Source organism: Mixophyes fleayi, chromosome 3 (assembly GCF_038048845.1).
Source record: "Mixophyes fleayi isolate aMixFle1 chromosome 3, aMixFle1.hap1, whole genome shotgun sequence".
NCBI lineage: Eukaryota > Metazoa > Chordata > Amphibia > Anura > Limnodynastidae > Mixophyes > Mixophyes fleayi.
This window is the reverse complement of record NC_134404.1, coordinates 348,125,404-348,148,989: the sequence shown is the minus strand read 5'-3', so window position 1 is coordinate 348,148,989 and position 23,586 is coordinate 348,125,404. Positions and strand designations below refer to the sequence as shown.

The window sequence follows — 23,586 nt, the reverse complement described above, 5'->3', positions numbered from 1 at the left end:
TCCTGAGGGAACAAAATATATTGGAGTATTTTGGAGAATTGCAGGCAGTCAGTCTATGTTGTGTCACATTGTGTCAGTTGGGATGTATCACATTGTGTCAGTCTATGTTGTGTCACATTGTATCAGTCTCTGTTGTGCTACATTGTTTCTGTTGGGTAGTGTTACATTGTGGCACATTGTGTCAGTCTATGTTGGGCTACATTGTGTCTCTTTATTTGTGCCATTCTGTCAGTGTGTGTTGATTTACACTGTCAGTTTGGTTGTGTCACATTGTGTCATTCTATGTTGTGTCACATTGTGTCAGTTGGGATGTGTTACATTCTGTCAGTCTATGTTGTGTTACATTGTGTCATTCTATGTTGTGTCAGTTGGGTTGTGTCACATTGTGTTAGTCTATGTGGTGTCACATTGTGTCAGTGAGGGTTGTGTCACATTGTGTCACATTGTGTCAGTTGGGTTGTGTCACAATGTGTCAGTCTATGTTGTGTCACATTGTGTCTGTTTTGTGTCACAGTGTATCAGTTGGGTTGTGTCATTGAGGGTTGTGTTACATTGTGTCAGTGGGTGTGTTGCAGGCTGTGACGTCAGTGCAGTGGCCGCGGTGCATTGTGGGAGTATCCGGATCCTCTGCAGCACCAGGGACAGCACCGGGCGTCCGCTGCACGCGGGTTACAGGGAGTCGCCGGGTCACTGCTACACCCGGGATATGCCGAATGTATTCACATGAGCCGCCCGGACCTGTCCGCAGCTCAGACCCAAAGCAGATCCCCGGGAGGACCGGAGCCCAGCGGTGAGCGGGGGGAGAGATGCCCGGGGAGGGAGTGACCTCTGCTGGGTGAGGATAGTAACAGTATCGGTGTCACTAGTGTGTCATACCCGGGGGGCTGAGACCTGGGGGGTCCCCATAGTCTGGTTACTGAGAGCTGGGGGGGGCCCCATAGTCTAATTACTGAGAGCTGGGGGGGCCCCATAGTCTGGTTACTGAGAGATTGGGGGTCCCCATAGTCTGGTTACTGAGAGATGGGGGGGTCCCCATAGTCTAATTACTGAGAGCTGGGGGGTCCCCATAGTCTAATTACTGAGAGCTGGGGGGTCCCCATAGTCTGGTTACTGAGAGATGGGGGGAGGGTCCCCATAGTCTGGTTACTGAGAGATGGGGGGTCCCCATAGTCTAATTACTGAGAGCTGGGGGGGTCCCCATAGTCTGGTTACTGAGAGATGGGGGGTTCCCATAGTCTAATTACTGAGAGATGGGGGGGGTCCCCATAGTCTGATTGCTGAGAGCTGGGGGGGGTCCCCATAGTCTGGTTACTGAGAGATGGGGGGTCCCCATAGTCTGGTTACTGAGAGATGGGGGGTCCCCATAGTCTGATTACTGAGAGCTGGGGGGGTCCCCATAGTCTGATTACTGAGAGATGGGGGGGTCCCCATAGTCTGATTACTGAGAGATGGGGGGGGGGTCCCCATAGTCTGATTACTGAGAGATGGGGGGGTCCCCATAGTCTGATTACTGAGAGATGGGGGGAGGGTCCCCATAGTCTGATTACTGAGAGATGGGGGGGGGGTCCCCATAGTCTGATTGCTGAGAGCTGGGGGGTCCCCATAGTCTGATTACTGAGAGCTGGGGGGGTCCCCATAGTCTGGTTACTGAGAGATGGGGGGGTCCCCATAGTCTAATTACTGAGAGCTGGGGGGTCCCCATAGTCTGGTTACTGAGAGATGGGGGGAGGGTCCCCATAGTCTGGTTACTGAGAGATGGGGGGTCCCCATAGTCTAATTACTGAGAGCTGGGGGGGTCCCCATAGTCTGGTTACTGAGAGATGGGGGGTTCCCATAGTCTAATTACTGAGAGATGGGGGGTCCCCTTAGTCTGATTACTGAGAGATGGGGGGGGTCCCCATAGTCTGATTGCTGAGAGCTGGGGGGGGTCCCCATAGTCTGGTTACTGAGAGATGGGGGGTCCCCATAGTCTGGTTACTGAGAGATGGGGGGTCCCCATAGTCTGATTACTGAGAGCTGGGGGGGTCCCCATAGTCTGATTACTGAGAGATGGGGGGGTCCCCATAGTCTGATTACTGAGAGATGGGGGGGGGTCCCCATAGTCTGATTACTGAGAGATGGGGGGGTCCCCATAGTCTGATTACTGAGAGATGGGGGGAGGGTCCCCATAGTCTGATTACTGAGAGATGGGGGGGGGGTCCCCATAGTCTGATTGCTGAGAGCTGGGGGGTCCCCATAGTCTGATTACTGAGAGCTGGGGGGGTCCCCATAGTCTGATTACTGAGAGCTGGGGGGGTCCCCATAGTCTGATTACTGAGAGCTGGGGGGGTCCCCATAGTCTGATTACTGAGAGTTGGGGGGGTCCCCATAGTCAGATTACTGAGAGCTGGGGGGTTCCCCACAGTCTGATTACTGAGAGATGAGGGGTCCCCTTAGTCTGATTACTGAGAGCTGGGGGGTCCCCATAGTCTGATTACTGAGAGCTGGGGGGAGGTCCCCATAGTCTGATTACTGAGAGATGGGGGGGTCCCCATAGTCTGATTACTGAGAGATGGGGGTGTCCTCATAGTATGATTACTGAGAGATTGGGGGTCCCCATAGTCTGATTACTGAGAGATGGGGGGGTTTCATTTTTGGTTATGGGCGAGTTAGAGATATATGATTACATAATCGGTTTAATGAGATTGAGATGGGTAATTTCATTGGTTAATGAGTTATCACTGGTTGTTTTAATTTGTTAGCAGAGAGTTGTGTTCATTTTTTATAGTTTTGTTGATGAATTCCCATCGAGTGACTTTTCTTTTCTGTGGTAATGAATTAGCTGTGGTTGGTTTCATATTCTGCTTAATGAATTAGAAATAGGTGATTTTATAGTTTGGTTAGTGAGTTAAGGATGGGTGATTTCATGGTCTGGTTAGTGAGTTAGAGATGGGTGATTTCATGGTCTGGTTAGTGAGTTAGAGATGGGTGATTTCATGGTCTGGTTAGTGAGATGGGTGATTTCATGGTCTGGTTAGTGAGTTAGAGATGGGTGATTTCAAAGTCTGGTTAGTGAGTTACAGTTGGGTGATTTCATGGTCTGGTTAGTGAGTAAGAGATGGGTGATTTCATGGTCTGGTTAGTGAGTTAGAGATGGGTGATTTCATGGTCTGGTTAGTGAGTTAGAGATGGATGATTTCATGGTCTGGTTAGTGAGTTAGAGATGGGTGATTTCATGGTCTGGTTAGTGAGTTAGAGATGGGTGATTTCATGGTCTGGTTAGTGAGTTAGAGATGGGTGATTTCATGGTCTGGTTAGTGAGTTAGAGATGGATGATTTCATGGTCTGGTTAGTGAGTTAGAGATGGATGATTTCATGGTCTGGTTAGTGAGTTAGAGATGGGTGATTTCATGGTCTGGTTAGTGAGTTAGAGATGGGTGATTTCATGGTCTGGTTAGTGAGTTAGAGATGGGTGATTTCATGGTCTGGTTAGTGAGTTAGAGATGGGTGATTTCATGGTCTGGTTAGTGAGTTAGAGATGGGTGATTTCATGGTCTGGTTAGTGAGTTAGAAATGGGTGATTTCATGGTTTGGTTAGTGAGTTAGAGATGGGTGATTTCATGGTCTGGTTAGTGAGTAAAAGATGGGTGATTACATGGTCTGGTTAGTGAGTAAGAGATGGGTGATTTCATGGTCTGGTTAGTGAGTTAGAGATGGGTGATTTCATGGTCTGGTTAGTGAGTAAGAGATGGGTGATTTCATGGTCTGGTTAGTGAGTTAGAGATGGGTGATTCCATAGTCTGGATAATGGGTTATCTCTGCGTGATTTCATTGTCTGGTTAATGGGTTATCACTGCGTGATTTCATAGTCTGGATAATGGGTTACTGCATCATTTTTTTGATAATTTTGTTGATGAGTTAGCAGTAGGTGATTTTGTAGTCCGGATTAAATATTTTATATTCTTATTAAATTAGATGGGTGATTTCTTAGTCTAATGACATTGAGATGGGTGATTACATGCAATGCTTAATTAGTTCATGTTGATTTAGCTTTATTTATGAATTATTAGATGTCACAACCAAACCCACCTGAGCATGTGTGACATGGGTGTGAAAGTGTTAATTAAAACAAAACTACCTTGTATATCTAACAGTTACTAAAATCCCCCCAAATTATATCTCATACTCAACACTAACACCTAGTTCTGCCACCTAGGATTTTATTCAAAAGCTAAGACTCTTGAGGAGGTCTACAGTTGTTCCCTGACTTATCAAAAATATAATAACTCCTTAAATTAATGGAAGCTACTGTAAATCAAACAACTTTCTGCCTAAAAGTAGCATTATAAAACAAAGTATAGTGGACACAAGGACAAAACATTATTAAATGGAGTTTAATATGACAAAAGAGGTCACAATGCTTATTTAACATAAATGTTGATAACAAATTGACATTCAGAATTACAAAACTGTTTTCTTAAAAAAAAAAAAAAAGATTAAAATCAAATACTGTGAGTGCACGCTCACATACTTGTTTTGTAATTCTGCAGCCAGGGGAAACCTAAAAGCTTTGGACAGTTCATTATTAGAAGACAGCCCCCAGAACTGACAGTTTCTAACGTAATTTCATTACCTTTTAAACATTCTCTTCTTTGACCAAACCACCGTTTACGTGTTAACTCACGGTAGGAGTGTGTGGATATGCTATTCTGTTTTGCGACTGTTTTATAGTTTAGTTGTTCAAAACACTTCTCGTAAGGAGTTCTATTTATAGGATATCTCTCTTCTGGAACATAATCAAGATATAATATTACATTCATCACACCGTTTATGATTTTTCACACATATGCATATGATACATGAATAGGGTTGATACATTCTTTAGAAACATACATTCTTTTTTTTCAGTTTGGCATTTCTAGAGGACCAATGTCATGTGGCTAGTTTCACTGGCTATAGATCTGTACAGAGGCCTTCTCAAATATAGATTAGGAAAGGTATTGTTTTCACATCATTCTATTCCTATATTCTATATATTCTGTTCTATATTCCTAAAAACTTGTGACCCCAACCAATGTCTGTTGTAGTTACAGTATCTGTGGCTGGTAATTATGCATAAGTTGTATTCTCTGTAATTTCTTCCCATTTATTTTATAACTCTATAGCATTATTTTTTGTCATTTATTATATGTTCTTTTTTTTTATTATATCCGCATGCCCTGTGCCTATGTATATTAAATCAAAACTTTTATAAGTTTTGTCCTTGATACTCTAATGAATTCCTTAGCCTTTTATGGAGAGTACTGCTTGACCATGTTAACCCTTTGTATGCTGGTGTGGGAACTGTTAATCCATTGACTAACAACCCATCTTGTACATTTGTGTAACAGAGGTGTTAACCCTTGGACTGCTGGTGCGTGCATTGCTAGCCTGTGTGAAATAAGGAGCATAGTGTGTGGCAGTATAGCGGGGCCCTATTGCCCTTATTCAATTGGTGGTGGCAGATCACAGGTGTGTATAGGGGTGAGAGCGCTGTTTGGGGGAGATTCAGCAACTCTATAACCTGTGTAATAAGTGAGAGAGAGACTGAGCGCTGGAATCTTGTGTAACCCCATCCACAAAAAAACCCAAAGTGGCAATATGGTTAATGAGTTAGGCTGGATGATTTTATAGTGGAAATAAAGAGGGAAGTATAGTCCAGTATCACGGTAATTGTCAGTGTTATGAACTAGACTAGAAGTAGTATTCTGTGATTTCCTAGTCTGTTTGGTGACCTAGTACTGGGTATACTCATAGTAATGATGTAGTGGTAGATTATTCGGATAAGTAGTTCTGGGAAACCTTTTTCTGGTAGAAGAATTACTGGTGGATGATTCATACTTTGGTACAGTCACTTTTATGGAGAGATCCCTGATTAGTGGAGGCTGCAGAACATTTGTCTTTTACTGGTCCTCGGATGTTGGGTAAAAATAGTTCCGGTAATGAATTAGTACTGAGTAAATTGATAGTATGGTAATGGACTATTATTGTGTAAAAGCATTATTTGGTAAAGAACTAAGACTGGGTGAAGTCATAATCTAATGGGTGAATTAGTACTGAGAAACGTCCTAGTTTAGTGGATGTACTAATTCATGACAAATTCCTACTCTGTTGGATGTACTAATACTTGGCAAAGTTGTAGTCTGATGGATGAACTAGTACTGGGTAACGTCGTAGTCTGATGGATGAACTAGTACTGGGTAACGTCGTAGTCTGATGGATGAACTAGTACTGGGTAACGTCGTAGTCTGATGGATGAACTAGTACTGGGTAACGTCGTAGTGTGATGGATGAACTAGTACTTGGTAACAAACTAGTACTGGGTAACGTCGTAGTCTGATGGATGAACTAGTACTGGGTAACGTCGTGTGATGGATGAACTAGTACTGGGTAACGTCGTTGTCTGATGGATGAACTAGTACTGGGTAACGTCATAGTCTGATGGATGAACTAGTACTGGGTAACGTCATAGTCTGATGGATGAACTAGTACTGGATAACGTCATAGTGTGATGGATCAACTAGTACTGGGTAACAAACTAGTACTGGGTAACATCATAGTCTGATGGATGAACTGGTACTGGGTAACGTCGTAGTGTGATGGATGAACTAGTACTTGGTAACAAACTAGTACTGGGTAACGTCGTAGTCTGATGGATGAACTAGTACTGGGTAACGTCGTGTGATGGATGAACTAGTACTGGGTAACGTCGTTGTCTGATGGATGAACTAGTACTGGGTAACGTCATAGTCTGATGGATGAACTAGTACTGGGTAACGTCATAGTCTGATGGATGAACTAGTACTGGGTAACGTCATAGTGTGATGGATCAACTAGTACTGGGTAACAAACTAGTACTGGGTAACATCATAGTCTGATGGATGAACTGGTACTGGGTAACGTCGTACTCTGATGGATGAACTGGTACTGGGTAACGTCGTACTCTGATGGATGAACTAGTACTAGGTAACGTCGTAGTCTGATGGATGAACTAGTACTGGGTAACGTCGTAGTCTGATGGATGAACTAGTACTGGGTGACGTCGTAGTCTGATGGATGAACTAGTACTAGGTAACGTCGTAGTCTGATGGATGAACTAGTACTGGGTAACGTCGTATTCTGATGGATGAACTAGTACTGGGTGACGTCGTAGTCTGATGGATGAACTAGTACTAGGTAACGTCCTGGTCTGATGGATGAACTAGTACTAGGTAACGTCGTAGTCTGATGGATGAACTAGTACTGGGTAACGTCGTAGTCTGATGGATGAACTAGTACTGGGTGACGTCGTAGTCTGATGGATGAACTAGTACTAGGTAACGTCGTAGTCTGATGGATGAACTAGTACTGGGTAACGTCATAGTCTGATGGATGAACTAGTACTGGGTAACGTCGTATTCTGATGGATGAACTAGTACTAGGTAACGTCGTAGTCTGATGGATGAACTAGTACTAGGTAACGTCGTAGTCTGATGGATGAACTAGTACTAGGTAACGTCGTAGTCTGATGGATGAACTAGTACTGGGTAACGTCATAGTCTGATGGATGAACTAGTACTGGGTAATGTCATAGTCTGATGGATGAACTAGTACTGTGTAACGTCATAGTCTGATGGATGAACTAGTACTGGGTAAAGTCATAGTCTGATGGATGAACTAGTACTGGGTAACATCGTATTCTGATGGATGAACTAGTACTGGGTAACATCGTATTCTGATGGATGAACTAGTACTGAGTAACGTCGTAGTCTGATGGATGAACTAGTACTGGGTAACGTCATAGTCTGATGGATAAACTAGTACTGTGTAACGTCATAGTCTGATGGATGAACTAGTACTGGGTAAAGTCATAGTCTGATGGATGAACTAGTACTGGGTAACATCGTATTCTGATGGATGAACTAGTACTGGGTAACATCGTATTCTGATGGATGAACTAGTACTGGGTAACGTCGTAGTCTGATGGATGAACTAGTACTGAGTAACGTCGTAGTCTGATGGATGAACTAGTACTGGGTAACGTCGTAGTCTGATGGATGAACTAGTACTGTGTAACGTCATAGTCTGATGGATGAACTAGTACTGGGTAAAGTCATAGTCTGATGGATGAACTAGTACTGGGTAACATCGTATTCTGATGGATGAACTAGTACTGGGTAACATCGTATTCTGATGGATGAACTAGTACTGGGTAACGTCGTAGTCTGATGGATGAACTAGTACTGAGTAACGTCGTAGTCTGATGGATGAACTAGTACTGGGTAACGTCGTATTCTGATGGATGAACTAGTACTGGGTAACGTCGTAGTCTGATGGATGAACTAGTACTGGTGGGTAACCAACTAGTACTGGGTATCGTCGTAGTCTGATGGATGAACTAGTACTGGGTAACGTCGTATTCTGATGGATGAACTAGTACTGGGTAACGTCGTATTCTGATGGATGAACTAGTACTGGGTAACGTCGTATTCTGATGGATGAACTAGTACTGGGTAACGTCGTATTCTGATGGATGAACTAGTACTGGGTAACGAACTAGTACTGGGTAACGTCATAGTCTGATGGATGAACTAGTACTGGGTAACGTCATAGTCTGATGAACGAACTAGCACTGGGTAACGTCATAGTCTGATGTATGAACTATTACTGGGTAACGTTGTAGTCTGAGAGATGAACTAGTACTGGGTAATGAACTATTACTGGGTAACGTCGTAGTATGATGGATGAACTAGTACCGGGTAACGGACTAGTACTTAGTAACGTCGTAGTCTGATGGATGAACTAGTACTGGGTAATGTCGTAGTCTGGTACTGAAGTAATACTGGGGAAAAATTCTAGTCTGTTAATGAACTAGTACTGGTGAAGAAACTAATTCTTGGTAAAGTCATAGTTTAGGGGATGTACTCGTAGTTTGCAAAGTCCTACTCTGTTTCACGTAGTAATACTTGGCAAAGTTATTGTCTGATGGATGAACTATTACTGGGTTAAGTCCTTTATTGGTGAATTGCCTAGTACTGGGTGAATTAATATTCACATGGATGGACTAGTACTGGATAGCATCCTCATTTGGTGGATGAACTAGTGCAGGGTAAAGTCCTTTTCTTGTGGATGAACTTATACTGGGTAAAGTCCTCATTCACAGATCACACAGGCAAGGACAATTGGAAAGGTAGAAGGGCACATGGGGCAGCACGGTGGCTAAGTGGTTATCGCTTCTGCCTTACAGCACTGCGGTCATGAATTCAATTCCAGAGCATGGCCTTATCTGTGTTTGCGTGGGTTTCCTCCAGGTCCTCTGGTTTCCTCTCACACTCCAAAAACATACTAGTAGGTTAATTGGCTGCTAACAAATTGACCCTAATGTGTGTGTGTGTGTGTGTGTGTGTGTGTGTGTGTGTGTAATTTAGATTGTAAGCCCCAACGGGGCAGGGACTGATGTGAGTTCTCTGTACAGCGCTGCGGAAGTAAAGGCGCTATATAAATAAATGACAACAAAAAGTACCAGTTCCTTAGTCCATATTTTGTGAGAAAAAAGGTACAGACTGAGTAAAGTGAGAGCCATCCCTCGTTTCACCCCCTCCCCCCACTGTGTGGTTTCGGTCTTCATATGTTTGTATTATATTTATGTGATGTGTTTATATATGTATGTATTTAATTATGTGTGTGTATGTAGACAGTATATTTGTTATTTATGTGTGTGTGTATTGATTGTTTTAGTATCAAAATCATAACATGGTTTGCCTCGCCCATCTAATAATTGAAAAATGAGTAACAATGCTTATAAATGGAATTTCCCAAATGTCCCCTACTCTGAGAGTAAAGAAATGTCTGCGCCCTCTCAGTCCTGTTCCCTCATATTTTGCCCCCTGCTACCTCACTCTGAATTTTTTTTATATATCCGTCTTGTGTTTTGATAGATGAATGGAGGACAGATGGATTCTTACATAGAGATGAGCAGTCTGGAGAGACAATTGAGGAATAGTAATGGGGGACAATAGAGCTCCCATGTGCACTGTTCGGATGAGGAGACTGATAGAAAGACACCTACCTGCTCATAGCTTTAGTTATGCACAATCACCGCATTTATTCAGGTATATAGTTAAGCACAATAATCCAATTTTTGTTCTATATTAATGTCCATCAGGGAATGTTATTCTCTTGTTATCACATATAGTTAATGACCTCATATCATCTCATCCTGGTGATGCATTAAAGCTTTGGGCAACATGGGAACAAGGCTTAATAGACACATAACGATAGTAGGGGTTCTTTAGACGTCACCTAACCTAGGGTCCGGTGGTGCTTGGCTGTGCTACCATAGCCTTAGTAAAGGTATACGACGTTTCTGATGTGAATTGTTGTAGTCATTGTGGTTGTTTCTTTCTTGACACACCATGGACCTTGTTCTAATTCACAGGCTCGTAGCTGAATGAGCCCCCGAACAGGTGAGCATCTGCCGGCTCTGGAATCACTGGCGAGATGGTGAGAGACAATGGGTAATTTCTGGCATGTTTCCTGATTGGCATCACTCTCTCCCACTGCCGATTCCTCAGCACCCCAAATGATACATTTGATGTATCTGAAATAACAGCGTTCAACAAACTTTCAGTGCATGGTGAGCTTTAATGCCCTAACTCCTTGACTGCCAGAAGGGTGGTGACCTTGAGCGAGCACCACGCACAGTGGAAGGAGTTAGTGGACGCATGACATTGACTTTTGGTAGAGGTGGAAGAATCTTATTCGATGGGTAAATTTAGCTTCTTTGAGTGAGAACCTCAACTTACTTGTTGTTCAAAAGAAAACTAAACTTCTTCCAAAGGGTCCAACATGACATTATGATAATGTAGAGTCTTGTTAATAAGGCTGGAGGGTAATAGATGTGGTTATAATAAGATGATATACATTAAGATGCACCACAAAATAAATGGAGTTATATTATAGGAGGTCACAGTCAGAATTATAGCCATAGTTTATTGTGAGTAATAGGAGACATTATTGATAGAGGGGTTATATTGGGTAATAGGATGGCTTATAAGTTATACAAGGGGCTATAGGTAGAGTTATATAATGCTAGGAGTAGATATATGAATATTGGTAGATGTATGAGCAATTTTATATAATGGACGGAAAGATTTTTTTATATATATTAGATAATGTAAGACTGATTGTATTTAAAGATATTTAGAGATGTTTGAGTTCAATTCTTGCAAATGATTCAACTCTCTATTATGCTGAGCCTGTATTATTTTTGGCAATGCATGGTTTTAAACGACTGTATCCTGCCACTCTATATCTTCTTCTTTACTCCATGAGCCACCCATCTAGAGCTTCTCTGGGGGTGTAAGAATCTCCTTACCATGCTTCCAGCTGGGGGACCTGGTCTGTCATGTCTGCTAAACCTCTAGTGCTGCATGCTTCTACTTCACATTTTGCAATAACCCCGATTGCTAGAGCAGTGAGCCAGCAGATGGCTCCTCTGCATGTGTAACCTCCCACTGACTCACCTCACACTGTCATATGCAAACTTTACTGAGTGAGAGACTATGGTTTGAAAAATTATTCCAAGAAGATAATGAGCAGCCTGAACAGCATTATCAGGGAGAAGTCACTCGCTAGAAGTCAGTTGCAGGAGGTAACACCTAGTAGAGCATCTCGCCTGAGAAGACCCTAGGACAGGGTCATGTTGTGTAACACCATTCAGTAGAAAGTAGGGCAGTATATTTCACCTGTGAGAAGACTGTAGGACAGTTTTGCATTGTAGTAGTGTGATTTGTCAGACAGCGTTACATTGTAGTATTACTCATGAGACCTCATTAGGTCAGTGTCACATTGTAACATCACCCATGAGAAGTTATTAGGTCAGTGTCACATTGTAACATCATCCATGAGAAGTCATTAGGTCAGTGTCACATTGTTGCTTCATCCATGAGACCTCATTAGGTCAGTGTCACATTGTTGCTTCATCCATGAGACCTCATTAGGTCAGTGTCACATTGTAGCATCATCCATGAGACCTCATTAGGTCAGTGTCACATTGTAACATCATCCATGAGAAGTCATTAGGTCAGTGTCACATTGTAACATCATCCATGAGAAGTCATTAGGTCAGTGTCACATTGTAGCATCATCCATGAGACCTCATTAGGTCAGTGTCACATTGTAACATCATCCATGAGACCTCATTAGGTCAGTGTCACATTGTAACATCATCCATGAGACCTCATTAGGTCAGTGTCACATTGTAACATCATCCATGAGACCTCATTAGGTCAGTGTCACATTGTTGCATCATCCATGAGACCTCATTAGGTCAGTGTCACATTGTAACATCATCCATGAGACCTCATTAGGTCAGTGTCACATTGTAACATCATCCATGAGACCTCATTAGGTCAGTGTCACATTGTAACATCATCCATGAGACCTCATTAGGTCAGTGTCACATTGTAACATCATCCATGAGAAGTCATTAGGTCAGTGTCACATTGTAGCATCATCCATGAGACCTCATTAGGTCAGTGTCACATTGTAACATCATCCATGAGAAGTCATTAGGTCAGTGTCACATTGTAACATCATCCATGAGAAGTCATTAGGTCAGTGTCACATTGTAACATCATCCATGAGACCTCATTAGGTCAGTGTCACATTGTAACATCATCCATGAGACCTCATTAGGTCAGTGTCACATTGTAACATCATCCATGAGACCTCATTAGGTCAGTGTCACATTGTAACATCATCCATGAGACCTCATTAGGTCAGTGTCACGTTGTTGCTTCACCCATGAGACCTCATTAGGTCAGTGTCACATTGTTGCTTCACCCATGAGACCTCATTAGGTCAGTGTCACATTGTAACATCATCCATGAGAAGTTATTAGGTCAGTGTCACATTGTAACATCACCCATAAGGCATTAAGTTGAAGTGACCCTTACACCATAAGGAGAAACATTAATCAGTCAGGTTATGTGCATATGTAGAAAAATAGTGTTGAACACTTGTTTGAGATGCAATGAAATCCTATCTATTCATGTAAAAATTACCAAGAAACTTTGCCCCTTTCTTAAAATACCACATTTGTAAACAGTTATCCACAAAAATCCCCAGTACTGGAAGTGAAAATTAGACTCCATATGTATCCACAGAGATATCACTGTGCATGTAACATATAAGGGGATGGCTGAGCCACTATAAAAGAAACTATATTAGTGGCACTTCAGTGTTACATAGTAATATCCCTCATGGAACGTCATTTGGACAATGTTACATTGTAGAGTCCCTCATGAGAAGTCTATAATACAGTGTCATATTGTATTGTCGCTTATGGAACGTCATTAGGACAGTGTCACATTGTAGAGTCCCTCATGGAATGTCATTAGGACAGTGTCACATTGTAGTGTCCCTCATGGAATGTCATTAGGACAGTGTCACATTGTAGTGTCCCTCATGGAATGTCATTAGGACAGTGTCACATTGTAGTGTCCCTCATGGAATGTCATTAGGACAGTGTCACATTGTAGAGTCCCTCAGGGAATGTCATTAGGACAGTGTCACATTGTAGTGTCCCTCATGGAATGTCATTAGGACAGTGTCACATTGTAGTGTCCCTCATGGAATGTCATTAGGACAGTGTCACATTGTAGTGTCCCTCATGGAATGTCATTAGGACAGTGTCACATTGTAGTGTCCCTCATGGAATGTCATTAGGACAGTGTCACATTGTAGTGTCCCTCATGGAATGTCATTAGGACAGTGTCACATTGTAGTGTCCCTCATGGAATGTCATTAGGACAGTGTCACATTGTAGAGTCCCTCATGAGAAGTCTATAATACAGTGTCATATTGTATTGTCGCTTATGGAACGTCATTAGGACAGTGTCACATTGTAGACTTCCTCAGGGAATGTCATTAGGACAGTGTCACATTGTAGTGTCCCTCATGGAATGTCATCAGGACAGTGCCACATTGTAGTGTCCTTCATAGGAATCATTTGCTAATGCTAAATAATACTATTCTTAGACTTAACAAGATCAGAAAACCAATGGTCATCTAATAGCAAAGAAACAGTAGAGAGAATACTTTCCATTTAAGCCCATAGGGCTCAATATTTCCAGATAGTAAATTGGGAATATTCTGTAAACTTTTACATGAGTAAATGCATTTTATTTGGATTTCATACTGGTGTAAACAGTATTTTTCTACATGTGATTAGGATAGTGTAACATCTCTTGAAGCATTCTGTGGACAGTGTGACTTTGTCTCTCATGAATAATGGATGGAACCTTCTGCTTTGACAGGCTTGTGTCCATCTGCCCTCTTGCTTTTTTTTTCTTTCTGCATGTATCTAAGTGTTTCTCCTGTGTCTTACATCATTCGTTTGTCTTGTCTTCCTCCTTTACTGTACCCTGGACTTCCTCTCATCCCAGTCCAGCCACGGCAAGAAGAGCACAGTAAGAAGCATGTCTGTGGGAAGGGTCTGTCGAGCTGGGTATTAATAATGGAGGGGGTCAAGCCTGTGGAAAGGGTCTGAGTTACTGGTATTAGGAAGGAATTGGGAGTGTCTATGAGAAGGTCCAGAAGTGCGAAGTATCAAGGAGAATTGAGTAGTGTGTCTGTTGAAAGAGTCCATAATGTAGAGAGTCAGGAAGGAATTAGAAGTAGCACTGGCTCCTGTAAGTAAATGGGGGGGGGGGGGGGGGAGTGTATTTGGAAGGGTCTGTGAAGTATGATATTGGGAAGGAATTGTGGGGATGATCTGTAGTGCTGGTTAATGTCAAAACTGAGGCAGTATGTCTGTGGACGGGTTTGTAGTGCTGATTACTAGTAATAAAGTTGGTTCTTCTCTGTAACAAATGTCTGAGGTGTTGAGTATTGGGATAGAATTTAAAGTGTCCCTGAGAGGCGCCCTGTGCATGTTATTGGGAGGAAACAGGAGGGTTTCTGTGACAAAGATCTGTAGTTTATGGTATCACGAAGGAAGGGGAAGTGTGTCAGTAAAAAGCCATGTAGTAACAAATATTGTGAAAGGATTAGCAGTTTCTGTAGGAAGGGTCTGTACTGCAGGGTATTGGGTATGTGTATGCCATCTCTCAGCCTCTGGCTTCCTCAAGATGTAAGTTAGTGGCTGCTTGTATCCTGTGTTCTTCACGTGCCTTAGTACTGCTCCAAAGCCACAGGTGGGGTAATCGGTATGGGCGATAAACCTATTCCTGGAGTCTGGGGCTGCCACATCACATCACATCACATTGCAGGGATCAGTCCAGGGTTTGGGCAGTCATTTAGCTGTTGGGTAGGTCAGAGGCTTGTTGAGGGTGCTCTACTAAGGTACAGTGTGTAGTACCCGATGTTGTCCAGGAAGCCCCTCACCTGCCTTTGATTGTTGTGAAGGGACCAGGTCAGGATGGGCTCAGTGGGTAGCACTTCTGCCTTACAGCACTGAGGTCATGAGTTCAATTCCTGACCATGGCCTTATCTGTGAGGAGTTTGTATGTTCTCCCCGTGGGTTTCCTCCGGGTGCTCCGGTTTCCTCCCACACTCCAAAAACATACTGGTAGGTTAATTGGCTGCTAACAAATTAACCCTACTCTGTGTGTGTGTGTTAGGGAATTTAGACTGTAAGCTACAATGGGGCAGGGACTGATGTGAGTGAGTTCTCTGTACAGCGCTGCAGAATTAGTGGCGCTATATAAATAAATGATGATGATGATGATGGCCTCCAATTTGGAACAGACTAAATTTGGAATCCTTTTAACATAGGGCCCCAAATAATGTACCTTCACCATGCCCACCTGACACTTATCAGGCCTAACCATCAACCCTGCCTTCTGAGCGCAGCCACGATCATGAGGATGTGCTGCAGATAGTCTTCTCACTAAAATATGGCAATGCCATCCAAGTTTACCTGGGTGAAATCTAGGTATCCTGTCAGAATCCAGTCCACCATTCACTGGAAGGTGACTGGGGTGTTCTCCATTCTAAGGGGTATTAAAGTAATTCTATAGTTTTCAAATAAGCATTGCATAGGCGATTGTATTGTGTTTCCAACGCACAAAGTGATTTATTTTAGCAGATGTAAATAGTTAACAATTCAATACATTATTATATTAAGATACAGTACAGCCAATACCAAAAGATAAATACATACCGCTGCAATCGCATGCGCTCGCTGCACTCCCATGGGACCCAGTGAACAGTATATCTCTATGGAATACTGTGGTCAGAGTAGACTGAGGCTAGTGGGGGTGCAGCTATGATTATATATACAGTCCGTGTTAGAGTGAACAATAGAGATGACGTGGCTTGCTTCTATAGGTCCATACATCAGATGGGTCCAGGGTAAACAGGTCATAGGCTAGTTCAGACTAAGGAATCCAAAGGTGGGGGTAGTCTCTCCAGGGGATGTGCTCCAGTTACAGTAAAACCATTAGCATTTCATAGCCAGCATCATACAAAGGTTTATACCCTAACATCAATAACTAAAGTATGCAATGTGCGATCTCTTCGCCGAATGCACCGGACAGCTGCTGATGAATAGGGGTTTAATATGATACTAGACATGACACCTTTCCTATAAGCTGAACCTAAATATCACTGAAGTGTACATATAATCATATTATATAAACTAATAATAAACCAAATACTATCTGCTCATAAATTACAGTGTAACGGACTAGCATGTATAGGAATTATATAAATAACTAAATGTTGTAATGCCAGTGTGTACGTGCGTATTTTACCGTGCGATCGCACCACGCGCTGTGTTAGGGGGCGTACGAATCGCAATCGCACGGCAAAACAATATTAACCAATATACTTTCGTTCATCCAATTATACGACTTCGACAGGGGCATCACCAACAACTCATAGAATACAAACAAAGTGGTGAAGGCCAACCTCTCCTGGACCTTCCTAGAGTTACCTGTCAGTGCCCCATGCTCAAGTTCAGTTGGCCAAGCATAGGGTATCCATCACGATGACCTCATTCACTTATCTGTAGTTCTCACAAAACCAGGTGGTCCTGTCCTTGTTGGGTACATGCACAGTGTTTGCTGCCCAGGGTGTTATTGGAGGGGAATAGCTTCTTGGGTCCTTCCACCTTCTTCTGCATGATTGCCTGGACCTCTATGGATAGCTTGTTAGGTTGGCATCAGGTTGGCTGTGCCACTCCAGAATCTACATAGTGGACCATGAAATGAGTACACCCAAGCTGTTGAAATGAGGCTGTCGGATCTCCAGCACTGCCTTGGTATGCAATTATTGTTGAATGTTGTCTCTCAGTTCTTGCAAACCTGGCCTAGGGAACCTCGGATTTCTGCCTATACATCAGCTCAAACAGAGAGGACCCAATGTATTCCTGTTGGAGGTCCTTGTGTATCTGGTGGTGGCATTGTAAGTGGCTGAGCTGGAGCAGCGCATCTTTAAATATGACCCCTTTTCAAGTTTGTGTGTGGGTAATGGTCCCAATGAATCTGCTGGCTAGGCCCTGTCCCTCTCTGCTACGTCATTTGAAGCTGGCTCAATTCAGGAGCTTTTCACAAGCTCATGTATAGTAATGGGCAGTCCAGACTCAGCTACTTGTAGCATTGATAGATACATGTTGTCTTTATCACCATCCTCATCAAGTCCTGTAGTAAGGGCAATTGCAAATAGACTCCCCTAACCCAATTGTGTTTTCCTAATAAACATCCTTGGGCGCTATGGCTGCTGTTGCAGAATCCGGACCTCTGACACAGAGCGAAACATCTATGAAGAATAAGAAAGTTACAAATTGTACAACAACTGACTGTGAAAACAAGGCACCAAATATGAGAGCCAACATCCTACTTCACAGTGGATTACTAGAGCCATGACTGCTATGCTAGCATTGGATCTGTGCTCAATGTGTGCCATCAATTCATCTTTGAAGTTTAGTTAGGTCATGTGTCAACACTACCAAATTCCATCTCGATTCGATTTTTCATGGACAGCAATTGTCCATGAGAATAAAGATAAAGTAAAATGGAAATGCCACTGTACCAACAACTCGCTTAACTACGGACATGTGGACAAACAGTACTGGTCAAACAAAGGACTACATTACCATGACAGCCCACTGGAAACGTGTATCAGCTTCAGCAGCAGTGCCTGAAGCATCATTGTTCTCATCCGAAGCAGCTTGAGAATCATCATAATCCTCCATCTCCTCTCAGTACTAGCAGGTCATACTTTATATATCGTTGGCTTCAAAAAACAGAATATTTTGTGGGATCCCACATCCCCATGGATCACTAATAAAGGTTCCTATCTAGAGCACCTATCGGCCATTCTTCCCTAATGTAAAGATGACTAATATAGGTGAAAATATTAGGCTATGGGATAAGGTGGATTTAAATGCTAATGATGAAGGTTGTGTGCAACATTCAGGAACTTGGCCATGGAGACTGAACATGCAGTGCGGCATGGCTGCCACATGTTATCTTACCTTTATGGATAACACCCATCATCTGAGCCTATGAATTACACTTAGCCGCCATTGTGTGATGGATTATTTAGGGGCATTTCTAACAGTCTTCAATTTTAAAACCGTTTTCGTAGATTATCATTGTGACGGGATGGACCACCTATGTCACCGTGTCTGTTGTGTTGTTGGGGACCGGTTGGGCTTGGCTTGCCACCGTCCTCTTTTCTCTATCACAAATGCACCCTCTAACCGCAGTAGGAGGGGCTTATGTCTGGTTAACTACCGTCGCTGCAGCACCTATACATCAAATACGTTCATTACTTTACACATTAGAACTCTGTACATTTCTACACTTCCTGGCGCCTAGCGCTGGGGTTTAACCCCTGCAATGCTGTGGTGCTGGGTATTACTTCCGCAGTGCACATCAAAAACCACACTTGTGTTTATTTAAAACATTTGAAACATTTGCTTTCTACACGTGGCACCTAGCGTCGGTGTTTCTATCGCCTACGGCGCTGGGTATTAGCCATGCCAGCGCCAGTGTCAATTCCAAGACGGTAACTCGGGACACAGCCACATTCATTATTTAAAACCCTTTTTCCGATGTATAGTGAACAAATGGGACAACTTATTGTATACTAAGAGCTAGACCATTCTGTATGCCAGGTCACCATGGTGCCTGATTCCTAGGGAGCCTTGTGTGAATCCAGACACATTTCTTCTCCGACGAGCTCAGCGCTTGGAAGAGAAGGTTTGGTGTAATAAGCTCTCTGCTCTGACCGCAGACACCAGCAGCGAATTGCTGTGCTCGTGGCGCTGCATCCTAGAGCGCTCAGTTCCTCTCTGATATAACGTAGGTGTGGAGGAAAAGCATGCCAGCAGGGGAGGGGTAAGAGTGAGGCAGAATACGCTAACTGTGATTGATGCAGGATTAATGATGGAGATTTGATGTTAATGATGTAGGAATGACCAGTTGATGAGGACTAGGTTTGGGGGGGTAATTATTATTATAATCATAAAGGGGAGTTGATGAGGGCCAGGTGGTGGTGATGCGGAGGATGTGATGACAGTAGGGTTTAAAGGGACAAGTTGATAGGTGAATTAAGAGGAGAAGATGAAGAAGGGGATTAAGTGGACAATGATAAAGATGCTGAGGTGAGGGGTAAATAGGTCCTCTAGGTTTAGAACAGATGATTTAATTATTTGTGGTTTAACAAGATGATTAAGTTTTTCAAATTTGATTGTTCAATTATATTTGGCAGTTGATATTATTTACCCAAATTAGCATATAACTTGTTCATATTGCTGTTTGTCATGATTGTATCATTCTGGTAATGTCCTACTGGGTATGGGATGTATTCAGATGCTTATGTAGGGCCAGTAAATGTGTACCCACAGTACACCCCCAACATGACCTGATCATAATACAATTCAATTACACTCTATACAGACATAGGACACTACACCCCCAACATGACCTGATCATAATACAATTCAATTACACTCTATACAGACATAGGACACTACACCCCCAACATGACCTGATCATAATACAATTCAATTACACTCTATACAGACATAGGACACTACACCCCCAACATGACCTGATCATAATACAATTCAATTACACTCTATACAGACATAGGACACTACACCCCCAACATGACCTGACCACTGGACATGATCATAATACACTTCTATTACACTCTATACAGACATAGGACACTACACCCCAACATGACCTGATCATGATCATAATACAATTCTATTTTACTCTATACAGACATAGGTCACTACACCCCAACATGACCTGATCACTGGACATGATCATAATACAATTCTATTACACTGTATACAGACATAGGACATTACACCCCCAACATGACCTGACCACTGGACATGATCATAATACAATTGTATTATACTCTATACAGACATAGGACACTACACCCCCAACATGACCTGACCACTGGACATGATCATAATACAATTCTATTACACTGTATACAGACATAGGACATTACACCCCCAACATGACCTGACCACTGGACTTGATCATAATACAATTCTATTACACTCTATACAGACATAGGACACTACACCCCCAACATGACCTGACCACTGGACATGATCATAATACAATTCTATTACACTGTATACAGACATAGGACATTACACCCCCAACATGACCTGACCACTGGACTTGATCATAATACAATTCTATTACACTCTATACAGACATAGGACATTACACCCCCAACATGACCTGACCACTGGACATGATCATAATACAATTCTATTACACTCTATACAGATATAGGACACTACACCCCCAACATGACCTGACCACTGGACATGATCATAATACAATTCTATTACACTGTATACAGACATAGGACATTACACCCCCAACATGACCTGACCACTGGACTTGATCATAATACAATTCTATTACACTCTATACAGACATAGGACACTACACCCCCAACATGACCTGACCACTGGACATGATCATAATACAATTCTATTACACTGTATACAGACATAGGACATTACACCCCCAACATGACCTGACCACTGGACTTGATCATAATACAATTCTATTACACTGTATACAGACATAGGACACTACACCCCCAACATGACCTGACCACTGGACATGATCATAATACAATTGTATTATACTCTATACAGACATAGGACACTACACCCCCAACATGACCTGACCACTGGACATGATCATAATACAATTCTATTACACTGTATACAGACATAGGACATTACACCCCCAACATGACCTGACCACTGGACTTGATCATAATACAATTCTATTACACTCTATACAGACATAGGACACTACACCCCCAACATGACCTGACCACTGGACATGATCATAATACAATTCTATTACACTGTATAGAGACATAGGACACTACAGGGGAAATTTATCAAAGTGGGGTTTTAGAAAACCATGTTTTTTAGCGATTTTGGACATGATTCAAATTAGAATGCAACGTGCGTACAATTTGAGGTTTAAAAAAAGAACATGGGGCTTTAGCTTAGTTTTAACCGTATTCAAATCCAAGTGGATCTCAAGATGCATTTCAATTTGAATCTGGGTGTAAATACGCACTTCCTACACGGTACAAGCATATGTGCAATATAAGATCACATCAGAATATATAAAATTACATTATAAAATAAATTAACAACTTTAAACAGTATAACACTACACCTGCGATATTAACTTATGCAAACCACCGATTGCCTCTAAAATAAATACGGTGTGATGAATCCCATCCGGTACACCCCTGCTGCCATTGTAGTTCCTATGGTAGAATATACAGTACACTGTAAGTTAAAACTTACTATGGACAAGAATGTGAATGTATTTAGATAGTTGATGTTTAGCTTTATGATGCCAGCTGGTATATTGTGTTTAACATTGTTAATTACATGTGATTTTTAATATGATTGTAGGATAACATTGAAGTTATTATATAAGTGTCAGCGCAGCCAGTTTCCCCTCTATGTATAATCTTTATTGCAGTTACAGACTACACAGATTTTTCTGGCAGCTTCTCTTACTTATTGGAATTACTTGATTATAAATTATATAGAGATTATAGAGATTTTGTAGAAGCTGAAGAAAACACTGGAAAATGTTGATGGCCACAGGTTGGATGACTTCAGTCATTAATCCACCCTGTAATATATTGACTAACATATAATGTAGGAGGGTGATGACTTCATGCTACATACGTTACATGAATGTGTATTCGTTATGTTGTCTACGCCTGTTGTGCAAGGAGAATATTATATCCATGCTAGGCCTGGATCTGCTGCTACCACACACATCATACATGTGTGTGTTAGTACAAGAAGCCTTCATAATGGACCATAAGTTTGTGGGCAGAATCTGTAGTCATCAGAATTCGGCTATCGTACCTCGTGCCTCAGTGATGTCACTGATCCATGTTCAACTGATTGGCTGAATTCTGCCCATAAAATGGCTGCCTCCAGTGTGTCCACCTTACTACACAAGAAAGACTACTGTTGTCACATACATTACACACTAAGAGACATCCGTTCCTTCCATGTCCACGGATACAAACTAGTACAATGACATCACTCATTGTAAGTGTTTTAGTGACCCTGTTCTTGTACTATGTGTATAACATTGTGTCTATGTGCAGATTATAGCTGCAGGATGGTATATAACGGAGGCCAGAGAATGGAGTTCTCCTAGTCCAGCGAGTGAGTCTAAACCCCTGGGACCAGGACAGGTCCAGAATAGACGAGCGGAGACAAGAAGAGCTCTCGTGCTGCCGCCAAGATCAGATTCAAAGCAGTGTAAAAACACAGCGACCCTAATGGAACTTGTAGTTCACATCCACACTTAGCTGCGTGGGGTCCGCTAACCCCAACATGCAAATGACCAGGAAGAACATATGTAACAGTGTGCAGTGTATCAGTCACACAACAGGTGGATAGGCTGCCGAAATTTGACAGATAATTCTGTGAGCTATAAAAACATCTAAAAACACTTTCATTGTATTCCCCAAATAAGCTCTAGACATATATTGCAAACTGTAGGATAACAGTACAGTGGAAGAAAGTCTTGATTTAGCATTAGAGCTGAGCACACTCGGTGTTAGCCTCAAGATCACATTCATGCTGGAATCCTCCGCTTAATGCGGTCTCTGTAGTGGCTGCATAGAATGTAGTGCAGTACAATAACTGGTGCGGAGTCCGTTGCTTGGCTGCAAGTAGGTGAAGTGAGGTGAAATACATGTAGACAAATAAATCTGGTAACAGCGGGGATATACGTAGACACTTATATCAGTTGTGGTTGTTAGATGGCTATGAGCGTTCTCCTCATACTGAGATACCAATCTCTTTCCCCACAGGTCAATGTCTCTATTAGGTCTGGGGCAGGACGGATCCTGTCCGGGTGGCCCATGCAGTGTCTAGTGGCTGTTATAAGGGACGACGGAAACATGAGTGGTGGAGCAGAACAAGCAGACATCTTGCCGGTCAGCTACGTTGTGAAGGACCGCTGGAAAGTGGTGAGTAGTCTTCAGCAGGAGGCCTAATGTTCTGCAGGTTACTCGTATAGTCTCCTG

General features: G+C 42.5%; 1 protein-coding gene across 7 annotated transcripts in view; it reads left to right on the top strand.

The window, feature by feature from the left end:
* Positions 1-602: 602 nt before the first annotated feature.
* TTBK1 (tau tubulin kinase 1) overlaps positions 603-23,586 on the top strand; it is a 78,199-nt gene continuing 55,215 nt past the window's right edge. Inside the window, exons 1-5 of one of the 7 annotated variants that reach the window (XM_075204514.1) lie at positions 603-790; positions 9,951-10,109; positions 10,436-10,500; positions 14,448-14,471; positions 23,371-23,529. In XM_075204514.1, coding sequence (XP_075060615.1) covers positions 10,498-10,500; positions 14,448-14,471; positions 23,371-23,529 — 186 coding nt within the window. In that variant the 5' untranslated portion in view covers positions 603-790; positions 9,951-10,109; positions 10,436-10,497. Of the gene's footprint in view, positions 836-9,950; positions 10,110-10,435; positions 10,501-10,534; positions 10,634-14,447; positions 14,472-23,370; positions 23,530-23,586 lie in introns of those variants that run through there. The other 6 variants (XM_075204515.1, XM_075204516.1, XM_075204517.1 and 3 more) reach the window with 6 other exon arrangements.